This window comes from Anolis carolinensis, chromosome 1, assembly GCF_035594765.1.
Source record: "Anolis carolinensis isolate JA03-04 chromosome 1, rAnoCar3.1.pri, whole genome shotgun sequence".
Classification (NCBI taxonomy): domain Eukaryota; kingdom Metazoa; phylum Chordata; class Lepidosauria; order Squamata; family Dactyloidae; genus Anolis; species Anolis carolinensis.
In genome coordinates this window covers 139679530-139695294 of record NC_085841.1, presented here as the reverse complement: position 1 = coordinate 139695294, position 15765 = coordinate 139679530, and the positions used below count along the sequence as shown (strand labels likewise).

Below are 15765 nucleotides of genomic sequence, written 5' to 3'. Positions count from 1 at the left end.
AAGGTGCTGCATTCTGTAGGTATAAAAGGATTGCAAAACTCGAAAAGTCTGGTACACTTTCATCCGTAGATGCTGATAACTCTCATATTGCAGACTGGAGAAATGGCATCCATGAATCCAAGTGGAAGTAGTCTTCATGACTGACTGACTTCCATCCTCCTCTTCAATTTATCTGCTTTAAAATCCCCCCATAAGCACAACTGTTAGGTGGGCCACTTACATGTCACCAAAAACAGGACAAAAGAGGACACATCAAATGGTGAAAATGCAAATATATATGTAGAGGCACATATCTAGAAATAATTACTACAATCTGGGCATTGAAGGTATGTCAATTATTTAGTGGACCACCAGAAGATCCCCAAAACTTGAAAAAATTAATGGCAAAATTTCCCCAAATTGTAAAATAATATCTGAAGAGCCACAAAAACATAATGGTTTGGAAAGATTTGCACCCCTTTATGCTATCTCCATAATTTCAAGCAGGAATTTTCTGTCCAGGTGGTAATTGCCTCTCTGTGGGCCCTTGCAGGCTCATGGAGAAGAATGGGTGCGATGAACTTCCACCCCAGTGCATTTACCCTGATACCTAGAGAAATAAAATACCTCTCATCCTAGAACAGGGGTGTCAAAACCATTTTCATCGAGGACCACATAAGCCTTATGGTTGGTTTCAAAGTGCTGTTGAATCCAGGGAAACAGACAACCAACTATAATTTTTACATAGTGGTTGGTGCTCTTTAGTTTTTACCCAATTTGGGTCCCCAAATGTTATTGAAAGCAATTCCCATTACTTTTGCTTATTTGCCATGCGGACTGGGGTAATGGGAATTGTCACCCAATAGCACTTATGACTCTAAGTTGGGGAAAGGTTAAAGGGCATTTAAAGCCAAACATCATATCTACATGCCTTGTATCTATATTCAAATCCCACTATCCCGACTAAACAGATCTACAACCTTCCAGATGTTACTGCATCCCAACTCCCATCAGCTCTAGCCATGATGCCTAATGATGAGGAATACAGAAGTTCTAATCCAGTTTATGGAGGGCCACATAACATAACATACAGGGCTGGTTTTAGCCAGAGGGCCTTGCATTTGACACATGTGTCCTGGAAAAAAGGACTGTGTACCTGTTCAGTCTGCTACCGATCTGCTGACCATCAGTGGGGCCTCATGGAACAGGGGAAGCAAAGGGAAGGCATTTCAGAAACAATTCAAAGTGGTAGAGAGTTGTTGTTTTCATCTCAAGAGGGCTCCATATACCTTGTGCCCTGACCATATTCTTCTATCTTGCCCTTCCAAGTTAAACCATGAATCCTTTATTTACAAATATTTTGATGTTAAAATGTGCCATCCATGCCTATATCACAAAAATGAAGCTTTCATTTGTGTGGAAATTCAAAATCAAATTCAAGATAATATTAAGACTCTTCGCCACCTTATTATTCTTAGGTATGTCTACACTAGAATTAGTGCAGTTTGACACCGCTTTAACTGTCATGGTTCAATGCTGTAGAATAATCACAGTCGGAGATGATGAGGTATCAACTCTCTTTGGGAGAGAAGGCTAAAGGCCTTGTAAAATGTCAACTCCCATCAATTCATAGCATTAAATCATAGCAGTTAAAGAGGCATTACATCTAGAGTGTAGAATCATGCTTAGAAAGTTAGACATTTCCTGGTATATTAGTTTTTTACCCATAGCTTTTGGAAAGAGATGGACTCTACAATAAATTTATTGCAATATAAGATTTTAATCAACATAAAAAGCTAGAGAGACTCGGAAAATCACCAAATGCATGACAAGATATGAAAAGCCAATAGGTATTGCACTATCCTTAACAATGATTGGATCAATTTACAATCAACTTCCTTGACAGAGGAAGTCTTCATTTTTCAATTCGCTTCTGCCATTTCTGCCTGCAATGGCACCATCTAGTGGTTTCTAACACATACTATTTTGGGCTTTCCAGAATAGATTTCAACACTGAATGTACTGTATTGTTTTTCTTTGACTTGTCTCCATCTCCTGGCTGCTATCATTACATTTGTTAAATACCAGGATCTCTTTAGTGGCCCAAGAGTTGTACACTAGAGCAATGTTGTTGCTCTCTTGCCAACAGATTCCATTGTGAAGAAAACAATAAAACATAATTTTTGGCTTCACAGTGACTAACGACCGCAGTAAATGAAGTGCTTAAGAATTCAGTGTAGAAAGTCAAAAGACACTCATCTGTATTCACATGTACTAGATGGAGAATGTGAGAATTATCTGGTTCTGTACTGTAGGAACAAAGGAAGCTGTCTTTTCCCAAGTTAAGTTCTTCATTCATCTGCCTCAGTATTGTCTACACCAAGGATGTGCACTATGTGGCCCTTCAGTTATTAATGGACTGCAACTCTCATCAACCCTTGCCTGTGTAGCTGATGGTGAAAAATTATTCTGCCTTCTGGAACATTGTCTACGTTGGGTTGTAATGGCTCTCTGAGCTTTCAGTCAGATCTTTCCCAGCTTTACCTGGAGCTGATGGGATTGAACCCAGGACTTTTTGCATGCAAAACTGTTTGCAGCTATAGCTCCTCCCATAAATGTCAGAGTAGTGCTTAAATATGGGCCTGGAGATTCATATCTAGATGGAATAAGCTTCAACCAAAGGAATAATGCATAGCAGATTAAATAATATATTATAGTAGTGCCTCACTACTAGTAGGTCTCATCTTGTGTCAAGCGGGAAGCAGTGACTAGTACATTGGTTCTCATGATATGGGGTGTGACCCTCAGAGAGATGCAATAGTTGTCCAAGGGGGTCACAAGAATGTTTTCAGAAATTAAATTATTCTACTCTGGCAACAGCGTTCACAAGGGTTGGGGCACAGGACTCTTGCAAATGTATGAAAACTGCAAATATGTCTAAGACTCAGCCACACACACATTTCCCCACTGGCCCACTTGGCAGGATTGGGGATGGGAAGGAGGCAGAAGGAGAAGTGAGGGACACTTAGAGCAGTGGTTCTCAACCTGTGGGTCCCCAGATGTTTTGACCTTCAATTCTCAGAAATCCTAACAGCTGGTATATTGGCTGGGATTTCTGGGAGTTGTAGGCCAAAACACCTGGGGACCCACAGGTTGAGAACCACTGACTTAGAGAAAAGGAAGAGGTGTCAGAGAAGAAGAGGCTGATTGTTTGCAGCCTGTTTCGGGTTTCCAGCCATAATCTGGGATTTCATGGTTCCTTCTACTCCCTCTTTCTGCTGCCTGACAAGTGTGTATGTTGGGGAAAACGGGGGGAGTCCTAAGCATGCCTGAAACGACAGTTGTATTTTCTATTCTCTTGCTTGCTGTCTTTTCCCTCCCGGATCACCCACCACTTATGAAAACATCCCTTGCTCCAGAACATAGACTGTGCAACCATAACCACATTCAGGGAGCAACACTTATGTGCCTCCTCCTTGTATGGGATGGGAGAAGGAGGATGAGGAATGGTGACTGGGAAAGGTGATGCAATAGAAAGATGTTAGGGATCATATCTACCCAAAGGACTCAAAAACGTTTCCTAAGCTGCTTCTCGTAGAGCTTGGCTTCCATATCTTTGTTCATTTTGGGTTGTCCTTTTCTAGACAAATTACAGCTTGTCGATATCTTTCCTGAATTGTGGTGCTCAGAACTATACACAGCATTTCAGGTGAAGTCTGACCTAAGCAGAACAGAGTTTAAATATCTGAAAGAATTTCATAGTGAAGATGGAGCAGGCTTGTTTTCTGCTGTCCTAGAGACTAGGACACAGAGGAATTGATTCAAATGGTAGGAATAGATATTCCGTCTAAACATCAGGAAAAAAACTTTCTGATCATAAGAATTCTTTGACAATGGAATGAATTGCCTTGGAGTCTCCTTTCCTTGAGGTTTATACACAGAGGAAGGAAGGATGATGAGAATGCTTTGTGTATTGCTGCACAGCAGCCTGTTGGAAGTGTAGGGTCTCTTCCAAATCCATAATTCTATGAAAAGGATGTAAAATGGACTTCATGGGGAAATGAGCATGGCACTGGCTGAGGAAGAGAAGACTGATGTTAAATTATATAGTACAACTGTATCTGCAGGTGATATGTTCCTGGAATGACCATTGAAATATTAAATGTGATATGATAGTGAACTTTTTAAAAATGAACAATTGTCAATAGAAGCATATTGTAGAATCATGGCAGAGGACCCAGTATACAAAGAACACGTTTTATTGGATGCAATGAAACATATGCATACAGGGGCCGTACTGTATTAACTATTCCATACACTTAGCAGGTTAACATTAAGTTCTGATACACATTAAGGCTAGCATTACAATTTGTGTTTTCAAGCTCATGATCTGTAGGCATGTTATGAAGTTACTGAATAATTTAGCAATATAGAAATACCAGAGAAAAGACAAGAGTTTGGCTTTCAACTTTTCATTTGTTATGAGGTACCCTCACAGTGGAATCAGCTGAGGATAAGATCATCAAGGGCATAGTTAATATGTGCCCCTATGTCCTACTGTCTAAATTTACACATGACAGCTGCATATGCAGATTATATATCCTTTAATAATAATAATAATAATAATAATAATAATAATAATAATAATAATAATAGTGGTTTTCTGCCGCTTCTGTGACTGTTCATTTGTATTTTGATTTTGATTCCGTAGCCCACTTGTTGATGGATGTCCAGAATCAGCAGCATCCACCGCGGTCCTTTTTATCCTGAGTGATGACCGAGCCAGTATAGACTTCGTTTTGGTTTGATTCTCCATAATGCTAATGGGTTAGGTGCTCTTAGTTTTACTCCTCAGCTGAGACCTCTCTGGCTTGGTTGGACCTACCAGTAGTTACACTACCGCCAGCACAGCTCTCAGTCATCATTAGAGCAGTGCAAGGAAACCGACGAAACCATTTTTCATATTCTCAGCTGCTGTAAGAAAATCGCACAGACAGACTACAAACAGAGGCACAACTATGTGGCCCAAATGATTCATTGGAACTTATACCTCAAGTACCACCTCCCTGCAGTAAAGAACTGGTGGGATCACAAACCTGCAAAAGTATTGGAAAATGAGCATGCAAAGATACTGTGAGACTTCCAAATTCAGACTGACAAAGTTCTGGAACACAACACACCAGACATCACAGTTGTGGAAAAGAAAAAGGTTTGGATCATTGATGTTGCCATCCCAGGTGACAGTCGCATTGACGAAAAACAACAGGAAAAACTCAGCCGCTATCAGGACCTCAAGATTGAACTTCAAAACTCTGGCAGAAACCAGTGCAGGTGGTCCCGGTGGTGATCGGCACATTGGGTGCCGTGCCAAAAGATCTCAGCTGGCATTTGGAAACAATAGACATTCACAAAATTACGATCTGCCAACTGCAAAAGGCCACCCTACTGGGATCTGCGCGCATCATCCGAAAATACATCACACAGTCCTAGACACTTGGGAAGTGTCTTGTGATTTTGTGATACGAAATCCAGCATATCTATCTTGTTTGCTGTGTCATAAAATAACAACAACAACAATGAAAACTTTATTTGTATTCCGCCCTATCTCCTCAAGGGGACTCAGGGCGGATTCCAACATGCAATGGCAAACATTCAATGACTCCATTGAATGTTTCTCTTTCCTATCATCATAAAATGCCTCTCTGTTGATTTTGTATTTATCTCAGAGTGGTGGACAATGTTCTAAAAGACTCTATAGAAAGAGTATTGTTAATTCACATCAGAAGACCTGCATGTAGCCTTCCTCATTGCCCATGGATGCCAATTTCACCATCACATTTGTGAACATCTTGAGGCATAAATGTGTTTGTATGGAGAGTCTGTTCAATCAATGTTCCTCAAATGGTTCTAGTGTTCAGGTGCATGTGTTTATAATCTAATGCTTCATTTGATACCTCCTATGCAAGATGAAAATGTGCAAGATAGACTGCATAGTATCAAAACCACAGCCCCTGAACGAGTGTGCCTTCTGTCAGTTTAGTTTCAAATGTACTCGCAGAATAACAAGTTTATGCAAGTAGCCTGGAAAACGCTGATAATAAAGTTATAACTTCACTGCCATTCATCTGCTTGAAGGAGACAGCATGGATTCCACATATCTTTAATGTCAGGTAATGGACATTGATATGATGCATTATTCTAACATCTTCTCTGTTTCTAGCATGTTTTCATTTTTGAATCCACCACAGACATAATGCCTCACAGGGCATTATAGTGAAAGCTGAGTATAGCCCAGCCAAACATAAACAAGGAATCAGAATTCCTTTGAAAAGCAGTGAAGTTCTAAGGTCAGGACAATACATTAAAAGCCTAATACGATTATATAGAAAGACACTGCATCACAGTTATGCATTCCCTTTCTTCCTCGAACTATTTGGAAATACTTACCCATGGTGTGGTATCGCATCTCATTGTTTCACACTATTTTGTCTGCCACTGAAATGGGAAGAAAAGGCACTTTTGTGGATAAAATAGATCAAAACTGGAGCTGGTTTGAAGAGATACTAAAAATGGCACATTCCACCAGCAGCAAGTTTCCTCTTTTCTTGATGCTACTCTGTCACTCAGTGCCAGGCTGATAATTTCTTCTGTTCCAAACTCTACTAATGGCATGTGCTAATACAGATTGTGTTTCCCTTATCTGGAAATCTGAAATAATCCAGAAACTGAAACTTTGCTGCCAGTCACTTACTTCCACCTTTGTGAGAAGGGGAATAGCTACACTTCCAGTGCCCACTGAATTGCATTGCCCCATCACAGTCAGAAATCTGACTGTAGAAACAGAAAATGGGTAGTGGAGGACTCCAGTGCCTGCAGTTCAGCACACCTCCCTCCCTTTGAGCAAAATTGAAACCTCTTTGCCCCATATCTAACACTTGAGCAAAATAAGCAAAATGAGCTGGGATGGGAGGGATAATACAAAAAAATATCTGGCTGCCAAGGCCAATCCTGGTTCCTATGGGCCTTGCTGGTGGTGGCCTTGTAGGAGCTGATCCTGTTAAGACTTTCTCCCTTGGTGTCCAGTTTGAATGTTGTAAAGCTTCAGACATCCGGCTAATCCACCTAATCCATACCACCTTCTTTCTAAACAATGGCAAGGCAGCCACTCTGGAAATGGGTCACAAAGATGACTGGGGAGCAACCCAATTGGTCATTGCTTGTATCCAGCCCAGAAAAAGTGTGTGTGTGTGTGTGGGGGGGGGGGGGAATCACCAAAGGGGATGAGGAATCAAATAGGTAGGATTTCCCCCTCATTCCCAACACTGAGCTTACAGTGGCAGAGTAAAGTGCCAGCCAAAACCGCACTGTCTTTTTCCTCTTTCCCTTTTCAGCTTTGAGGGCCACTTTACTAAAAAAAGACAGAAAGTGTGCTAACAGTTGGGGAAGCATTTGAGATGTCTGCTTTTTACAGGGACTTTGTGTGGACAGAGCTGCAAGAACTCCCTTTCCTTTAATGAATTTTAGGTATTAGTGGAGATTAGGCTTCTTTAAGCAAACTCAGTGCTGAACATGATGAAACCTCTTTGTCGCATATCTAGCACTTGCCATATATATGCAAATACAAGCATTCCAAAAACCTTAAAAATGCAAAATCTGAAAATCCCAAACATTTTAGATAGAGCTTCTGTCTGCATCTCGTATGATAATTATTAAAAAAAAAACAGGGAAAGAAGAAATGTAACTTACTCATTATTCAGCTTTCCATAGAGAGGATGTCCAACTTTGAGGAAATTGTAGTTTAATTGGGGGGGGGGGGTTCTCTTCAAGTATATAGTAATAACAGTTATTATGATTGTCCTGGTTTTAATTCTGTTGATGTGTTTTATTATGTAGTTATAATGTTTTTAATTGATTGTTCTGTGTTTTAACTTAGGTTGATGGGCTTGCCCCCATATGAGCTGCCCCGAGTTCCTTCGGGAAGATGGAGGCGGGATACAAAAACAAAGTTATTATTATTTTATAACTCCCATTTACAAGAAAGTGAACTCCAGCATAGAATTGGGAAGCAGCCATTCAATGGTACCAATTAGACACCTATATTTGAAGATTAGAGTGAATACCATTAGAATGAGGAACCATGCATTTCTTTCTTAAAAGCATTTAGCAATTTTTGTGATGGAGCTGTCATTCATCAGAGCATGGAGATAAGCCCTATGAACAACTACTAACACAAAAAAAACCTTAGCCACCGAATGACCAAACTCACAAATTCACATTAAGTGTTCCCTTACTGATGGCTTTTTTTTCCGTGTCAACCGGAGTTGCTTCTGGAGAGAATTGGCTGTCTGCAAGGACATTACCCAGGGAACGCCCGGATGTTTTGATGTTTTACCATCTTTGTGGGAGGCTTCTCTCATGTCCCCGCATGGAGCTGGAGCTGATAGAGGGAGCTCATCCGCACTCTCCCCGGGTGGGATTCGAACCTGGCAGCCTTCAGGTCAGCAACCCAACCTTCAAGTCACAAGGCTTTTATCCCCTTGGCCACCGGAGGCTCCTTACACATAAATTATCATTACTTATTCTTGGGTTAATGTGTCGTCAAAATTGAACCTCCATACATTTTCTAATTAAATTGTTTAAAACTTAGCAAAGTAAGTTAACAGAAATAAGAGTCCCCTTCTCTTCAGCCACTGAACAGTATTTCTGGAGGATTCGGGGGACCATCCCTGGACAATAAGGAGTAGGATGTCCAAAGCTGTTGTGAAGAGAAAGAGCCAGGAAATATTTCTGTCAATTTCATTTACTAATCTTAGGAAGAAGAACATTTTATTGATTAGCCCTTAGGCCATACCAAACTAGTCTTAGGAACCAAACCAATTATTTCTGAAGACAGCCAGGGCATGTATCTAGCCCCTGCTCTTCCTGAGTTGAGGAATGAAAGATTTTATGGTTATAGGGAGCACACCATGTCCCTATTAAAGCAGCTCCACTGGCTGCCGATGGGTTTCCAGATCCAATTCAAAGTGCAGGTTATTATCTATGAAGCCCTTTATGCTTCAGGTGCAACCTATCTTTGAGACCTCATCTCTTTCTATGAACTGGCACGGGCTTTAAGGTGTACCAGGGAGGCCTTTCTCTCGTTCCCACCTCCGTCTCAAGTGCGGTTGGTGGGGATGAGAGAGAGGGCCTTCTCGGTGGTCCCCCCCCCCCCCCCGGCTCTGGAATGCCCCCCCCCCCCCCCGCCCCGAGGAAGATCAGGCTAGTTCCTACCCTTCAAACCTTCTGCACACAATTAAAGACCTGGCTTTTCCGACAAGCCTTCAATCATGTTTAGACTCTCTATTAATACATTTAGACTCTTTTTTTTTTAGCACTTTACAATTCTGAGGTTGACTGCTGCTGTTTTATCTACAGCAATTGCTGTATTTTATTGTTTTCACTGGGGGTACTGTGAATTTATGATGTTGTGTTAACTGTTTATTGCCTCTTTTGTTTTGCACTTATTGTATTTTGTATGTCACAATTTCAGTGTTTTGTGAGCCAACTCGAATTCCTCTGGGAGATGGTAGCGGGATATATATTGTTGTTGTTGTTGTTGTTGTTGTTATAAATCAGTTCTTAACACAAGCCAAATGAGACCTATAAACACATTTAGTCAGGTTTGCTTGACCATCTTATTCCCAACTTAGTGTGAGATATCTATTTTTCTAGAATAATTTGAACAATGGACTGTTTCCTCATCTAGCTTTAAATACTGTTTACCTTCACGTGAATGACAATGGCCCCAGCAAATCCAACTAAAATAAAAAACTTCATTATAGATCCAGACTTCATTATAGATAGACCAGATAAGTGCTGTCATAATGAGAAAACTGTAAAGAACCTATTAAATATCGTATGTAGAAAGGTTCGTATTTTTTTAACTAACCATGAACAAACACACCCTTTATAGAAAGCTGTCACTCAGACAGTCATAACATCTGAAAACTGCTTCTTCTGCATAATATATGGCACATGAACAATAAACATATCCTTTAATAGCAAAAACATATTTTTCCACAAATGTCAAAACAAATATTTGATGATCCAAAATTGGTCTTTTTGCTTTCCCCAGGTACCTCATTCCTACTGGAGGAGAGATGGTGATCCATTTTTAAATATGAAAAATTTCCTGAATTTTCCTCTCCATTGCAAATACATTCAATTACAGTACATGTACACAAACCTATATGTATCTTTTACAGATATATTTTTCATAGGTTTTTAAAAAATGCTCCAGAAATATTTTCTTCAGCTGGGTTATCTTTCACAGAGCATCAGACCTCTAAAGAACAATATGTTAGAAAAGGTGAATTCACAAAAGTAATTTCATTGATCACCTGTACCACTTGACCAGTGACCACTCTCCAACATCAGTACCAAAAGGGTTACGAATCAGTTTTTGGTCAATTTTAGATTCAGTTTGATTATCTGGGGTGCCGATTCAGAAAAGTGCATTGGATAGGCTACATCAACTCTATTTTCTGATACAGATTATATGCCATCCACTAGTCGCCATCTGCTCACCCACAGAAAGCCATATTTAATAATCTAGAGCTGATGTGGTCTATTCAATGCAACTTTCTGAACCACTGTCCCAAATAATCCCAGTAACAGGCCTAAAAACAAAGACATCAAGATACCCCCACTTCCAGGAACCACACGGAATGCCTCTGCTCAGGGGGAGGGAGGAGGAGGAGAAGCAGCAATCAGGAAGCTTGTTGTCACAGCTTTCGTGACACTATAAGAGGGTTTCGCGAGACCAAGTGCTCCCGTTGCAACAGTGTAGCAACTGTGAGGCCACGGACCATATTTTAGTTCTTGGGGACCACAAGCTGGGAACCATTGCCCTATATTGTCAAGGTTTTCTGATTGTCTGTAGAACAGCTGAGGGTCAGTTTTGATATATCACAACAAAATCACAAAATATCATGGCTCAAAGACAATAATTTAAGACTTGTTTAGGAGTTGAGCTGTCCATTCTTTGGTCTGGTTTCTGGAACTAACAGACTAGCTTTGCAAAACAGTATTATTCCTGTAGAGTCTGAAATAATTGGCATCCATTAAATAAATATTTGGGATCATCCTTTGCTGCTGACATTTCAGAACAAACTTGTGTAACAATAATAAGCAATACTATTTAGAATTAACCCCAAGCAGTCAACATGAAACAGAACTCAATCAATTTTAGTACTAGAATAAAACATTACTGAACCACTATTTTTGTAGTGTTTTATTAGGTTTTATAGATATAAAACCTTCCACATCTGTTTGAGAATATCATGCCTGTACAGTACGTAACATTCATTTTTCAGAACTCTATACACATGCTATTGTGCATTTTGATCAACTTTGCTTACACATGGCACATTTAAAGATGGGCACCTGAAATTCTAATGACTGCAAATGCTGCTGCAGCAGCCAAAGAGAGGTCTCCAAAAAAGTGTGTGAGTGCATTGTACAATAAGGCAGTGGCAATCTGAGCTTCTTAAATATCACCATAGGAGAATGAAGATCATTTCCCCCCTAAAATAAACTGAGTTTTTGCAAAGGGGAGTTAAAAGGTAACTGTTTGCAAAATAGTACATCCCAAGTTCTTTTAATTTATCTCACAATTGTTAATTCATTGTATAAACTGACTTTGGTGGCATTAAGGCACATGTAGATATGACAAGCATGACTCTCCCTGGAAATTCATCCTGCACAAATAGCAAAACGTACCTTTTAAAATTTCTTTTCTAAAAAATGAAGTACATCATTTTTTGTTATGAAACTTCTATACAAAATTATAAAATTTACACCATCTGAGCTGCCAGAGAGATAAAAAAAAAAGTATCAGTTCTCTGTATAACTTCTACTTTTTTCATCATAGGTCAAAAAGGGCCATATAAATACCCCGAAGCCTTATGGGCAACCCCCCCCCCCTCCCCAAAACAAAATAGCAGACAACCTCCATGTAAAAGAGATGCATGATTGCAATGAATTCCCCTCTAGGTTAAAAAAACAAACAAGTACTTTAAAAATCTACTAAAATGGCAATGCAGGAAAGAATGGGAACAATTCACCGGAGAACAAACAGGAGTTGCACAAGCAAAGAACAAAACGGTAGGAGGTATTTCTCAGTGCACACTGCGCCCTCTGTGTTCAAATGCTTGGACTGAAATAAGGCACTTGTCTTCCATTGAGAAGCACCTTCCAAAGAAATGACACAAGGACGAGATGAGTCGGATTTCTGGTTATACACATGAGAGTTGATTGAATGATATTCCCAGGATGCGACAGTAACGGTTCGACAGCGGAGGGGGAAGACACAGGAGGCAAAAAAAACTTGGAGGACGTGAACCTCTAAACAGAAGTGGTCACTCTGTCATTGGCATTATTGACCTCATTTTTGTTTGAATCCAGTCCTTTAGCAGCATTCATATCATTCCGCAAATTCTCCACTGTCTTTTTCATGTTCTTTAATTCCCCGGGGTGTGGAGTGGCTCGCCTTAGGAGTGTTCGCTAAAAACAAACAGTGGAGTAAATAATTTTGTTTTGTGTCTCCGTTTTTTAAGAAAAGAGATATATCTATATAAATATATATATTTGAATGGTTTTTAAGAATTTTATTCTTGCTTTTCAATCAATATTTTAAATTGTTTTACTTATGGAACGCAATCAAGCTACATGTGTTTTTACTTGTGATTCTCTTTATCTTGCAAGCCACTTAAAATCCCAAATTTGGAGAAAAGGCAGGTCATAATAAAATGAGAGAGAAAAAGAGACAGGCAGACAGACAGACATTGTTTAACACTGCCCTGATTTACCCTCTGGAAATCAGACAATTGTGACACCCAATAAAGTACACACATAGTACAGTTGCTGTCTTTTTATCTCCAGCAAAGTTTATACCAAGTTGCCTTGGGCTGTGCATATGTGGCCTATACTTCAGGATGAACAATTAATTAGTTCTAACAAAATGAAATTGAACTGTGTTTGCTTGATGGCTAATGCCTACAAGTTTGCTGAAGTTAAATTATGATAGTAATATTATAGTATTAAACATGACACAGTTGCAGCATTTTTAATCTACATTTTTAATCAGCTTTACTGATCAGGGAATGGTTGGTCAAAATGTCTCGGAACTAATAAAGCACTGGATTATGGGGTTGTATGGAGAACAGAGTATGTTTTGCCTTTTGTAGTTCACTTATTAGTTGATAATTGTAAGCAAAAATGCTATAGACACTTTTCAAGGCAAGACTATTTCTTTAAGTGTGTGTGTGTGCGTGAATGCATACACTTCCTAATATTGTTGGATGATAATTTCCATCAGCCTTGCCTAATACAAAAAAACAAGGAGAGCTGTTGGGATTTGCAGCCCAGCAGAAAAGGAGAAACTGGTTTCCATGTGCTTACTGATGGCTTAAATGTATTCTTTAAAAAAACCAGCAGATTCTATTAGAAACTTTTCAATATGACAAAATAAAAGCATGTTATAAATATAATATCTGTATTTATGTACTGTCCTTTTAAAAAGTGTTTATAAACTTAGTACGTTAATATTTATATTTGTGCTAGTTCCCAGTGTAGCCACCAAAGAAGGTTAATTGGTTTACGTACAGTCAGAGATACTTTGGGGCTTTTCAAAGACTACATTTGGACCATCAATAAGCGTGTAGAGGCCAGTTTCCTTTTCCTACTAATTTACAATACATGCTTTTCAACATCTGACCATGCTCCCAGATTTGTAAGTCTAGAACAGAGCTTTCCAAACTGTGGGTCGCGACATGTTCGAGTATCGTTTGCAGTGTATAGGTGTGTTGCGTGAACATAATTAGAAATATCTAAGTTTGAAATAAATAATAATGTATTTTAAAAATATAAATGAAAGGTTTTCATGAGATATGTTGTGTTCCCATACATACAGATTAGTTACCGAAACATCTGGGAATGAGCATATTACACCCATATTAAAGTCACTCCATTGGCTGCCAATTAGTTTCTGGACAAAGCGTTGGTTTTGATCTTTAAAGCCCTATTTGGTTTGGCTCCAGTTTACCTACAGGACTTCCTTCTTCTGCACACACAGGACTTCCTTCTTCTGCACAATCTGCTCTTTAGGACTCTTAGGTCATCTGGGAGGCAGTTATTCCAACAAGCCAGAACAGAACTGGCAACCAGAGGACCTTTTCATCGGCTGCCCCAAGATTGTGGAATGACTTGCTTGAAGAGCTTTGACAGTGAAACGGGGGTACCAGAATTTGAAACGCAATTTCAGATGCATCTCTTCTGGCAGGCCTACCCAGTCAATTTTTAATCATGCGTTCTGATTTGCATTCTATTACCACTATCTATTAATTCTGTAGCTGTTTTGCTATAAGTTTTCATGTGTGTGTGTGTGTGTGTGTGTGTGTGTGTGTGTTCACCCATGAAATTTTTGTAATTTATTGTATTTTTATGTTGATTTGTTTTTTAATTTGTGGTACCCTGCCTCGTGCCATCAGGAGAGGTGCGTAATAAATAAAATGTATTATCATTATCATTATTATTTATCCTTATCTCTTGATTAGTTTAACCTTCGGTTTCCTAGTAAACCCAAATTGCCATGTCACAAAATAATGCATGTCTACAAAGTGTGTCACCAACATGAAATATCTGGAAAGTTCTGATCTAGAGAAATGTACTTTGCCCCTTCTGGCTGTAGTGTACAGTGTTGTTGAGGTCCGCTTCTTCTCATACATTTATTTCTTTGGGAAAGCTTCATCAGGATCGATGTAATTCACATATGCACCACATTTATACTGATCAGGGAGACATGACTGGCTGAAGCCTGGCATTATTAATGAACTAGGAGTAATGGTGTTGGCAAGGCTCCCTTCTGAAAAGGGTATATATGTTAGTGGAGGTCTCATAAGTACAGCGACAGGTGCACACACTAGGTCTATTTGAGCAGAATACTGAAATTTCCTGCTGGCTCAGCTTCAACTCCCAATGCAAATGACTGTGAAATGAGGAAGGACAATGGAAGCGACTATGGGGAAGAGACAAACGATGAACTGGGGTAGGAGACAGCCTACTGCCTGCAAAAACACAGGCCTCTAAGCCTACAAAAAGTGAAGGGACCACCTTAAGGAAGCAAAACGAAGGTGGGAACTGACCGTCATAAAGGCTTTAAGGGCAGCACGCTGCGATCAGTTTAAAAAGTCAGGAGGGTCTCTAACCAAAAAATGTGATCTATTTACAAAATGGGCACACAGAACAATCAGTTGGTGCCATATAATTTAATTCAAAGAGCCTGGAAAAGTGTATATACCACCCTGCTTTTGCGTTTGCCTTCTGAGGGAAAGAAAAACATACCATTTCGTTATCCTCTTCATCTTTCTCGTCTTCTAAAAAGCGGATGGCGCTGACTCTGTTTACTGCTCGTTCATTCCATGTTTCGTCTGACATTTCATTTACCAAACTCTCCAGGGCACCACATCGAGGCAGGTTATCTACTTCGGCAGTGGACAAGAAGCAGAGACAGGAATTTTGTTAATCGGAGGTTAATCGGAGTGTTGCCTATTCCACAGTTCTGATGTCACAGTTCTTCCCCGGGAAAATTAGTCACGGAAAACTGTTCCACAACAATATGCAATATTCACTGATAAAGTAGGCTTATTATCTTCACTTGGCTGTTTGCATCAGGTTTGCCATGAACCCCAGCAACACAGCTTCCCTGGGCAATTCCAGTTATAGTTTTGTATATTAACAGTCAAGCCA

At 39.7% G+C, this 15765-nt stretch overlaps 1 protein-coding gene and 1 long non-coding RNA gene across 7 annotated transcripts in view; one reads left to right on the top strand and one right to left on the bottom strand.

Annotated features, from left to right (window-relative positions):
- LOC103280277 (probable RNA-directed DNA polymerase from transposon BS) overlaps window positions 1-14542 on the top strand; it is a 115200-nt gene extending 100658 nt beyond the window's left edge. The window contains exons 5-6 of one of the 2 annotated variants that reach the window (XR_010006909.1): window positions 4691-6149; window positions 7913-11782. This is a non-coding gene — a long non-coding RNA (probable RNA-directed DNA polymerase from transposon BS). Of the gene's footprint in view, window positions 1-4690; window positions 6150-7912 lie in introns of both variants that reach the window. The other variant, XR_010006910.1, reaches the window with a different exon arrangement.
- The window catches only part of lrrc1 (leucine rich repeat containing 1), a 118732-nt gene that overhangs the window by 14626 nt on the left and 88341 nt on the right, over window positions 1-15765 (bottom strand). For 2 of the 5 annotated variants that reach the window (XM_062983095.1, XM_062983098.1), the window contains exon 13: window positions 15361-15500. In XM_062983095.1, the coding sequence (XP_062839165.1) occupies window positions 15361-15500 (140 nt within the window). Of the gene's footprint in view, window positions 1-11236; window positions 12523-15360; window positions 15501-15765 lie in introns of those variants that run through there. The other 3 variants (XM_062983103.1, XM_003226061.4, XM_062983097.1) reach the window with 3 other exon arrangements.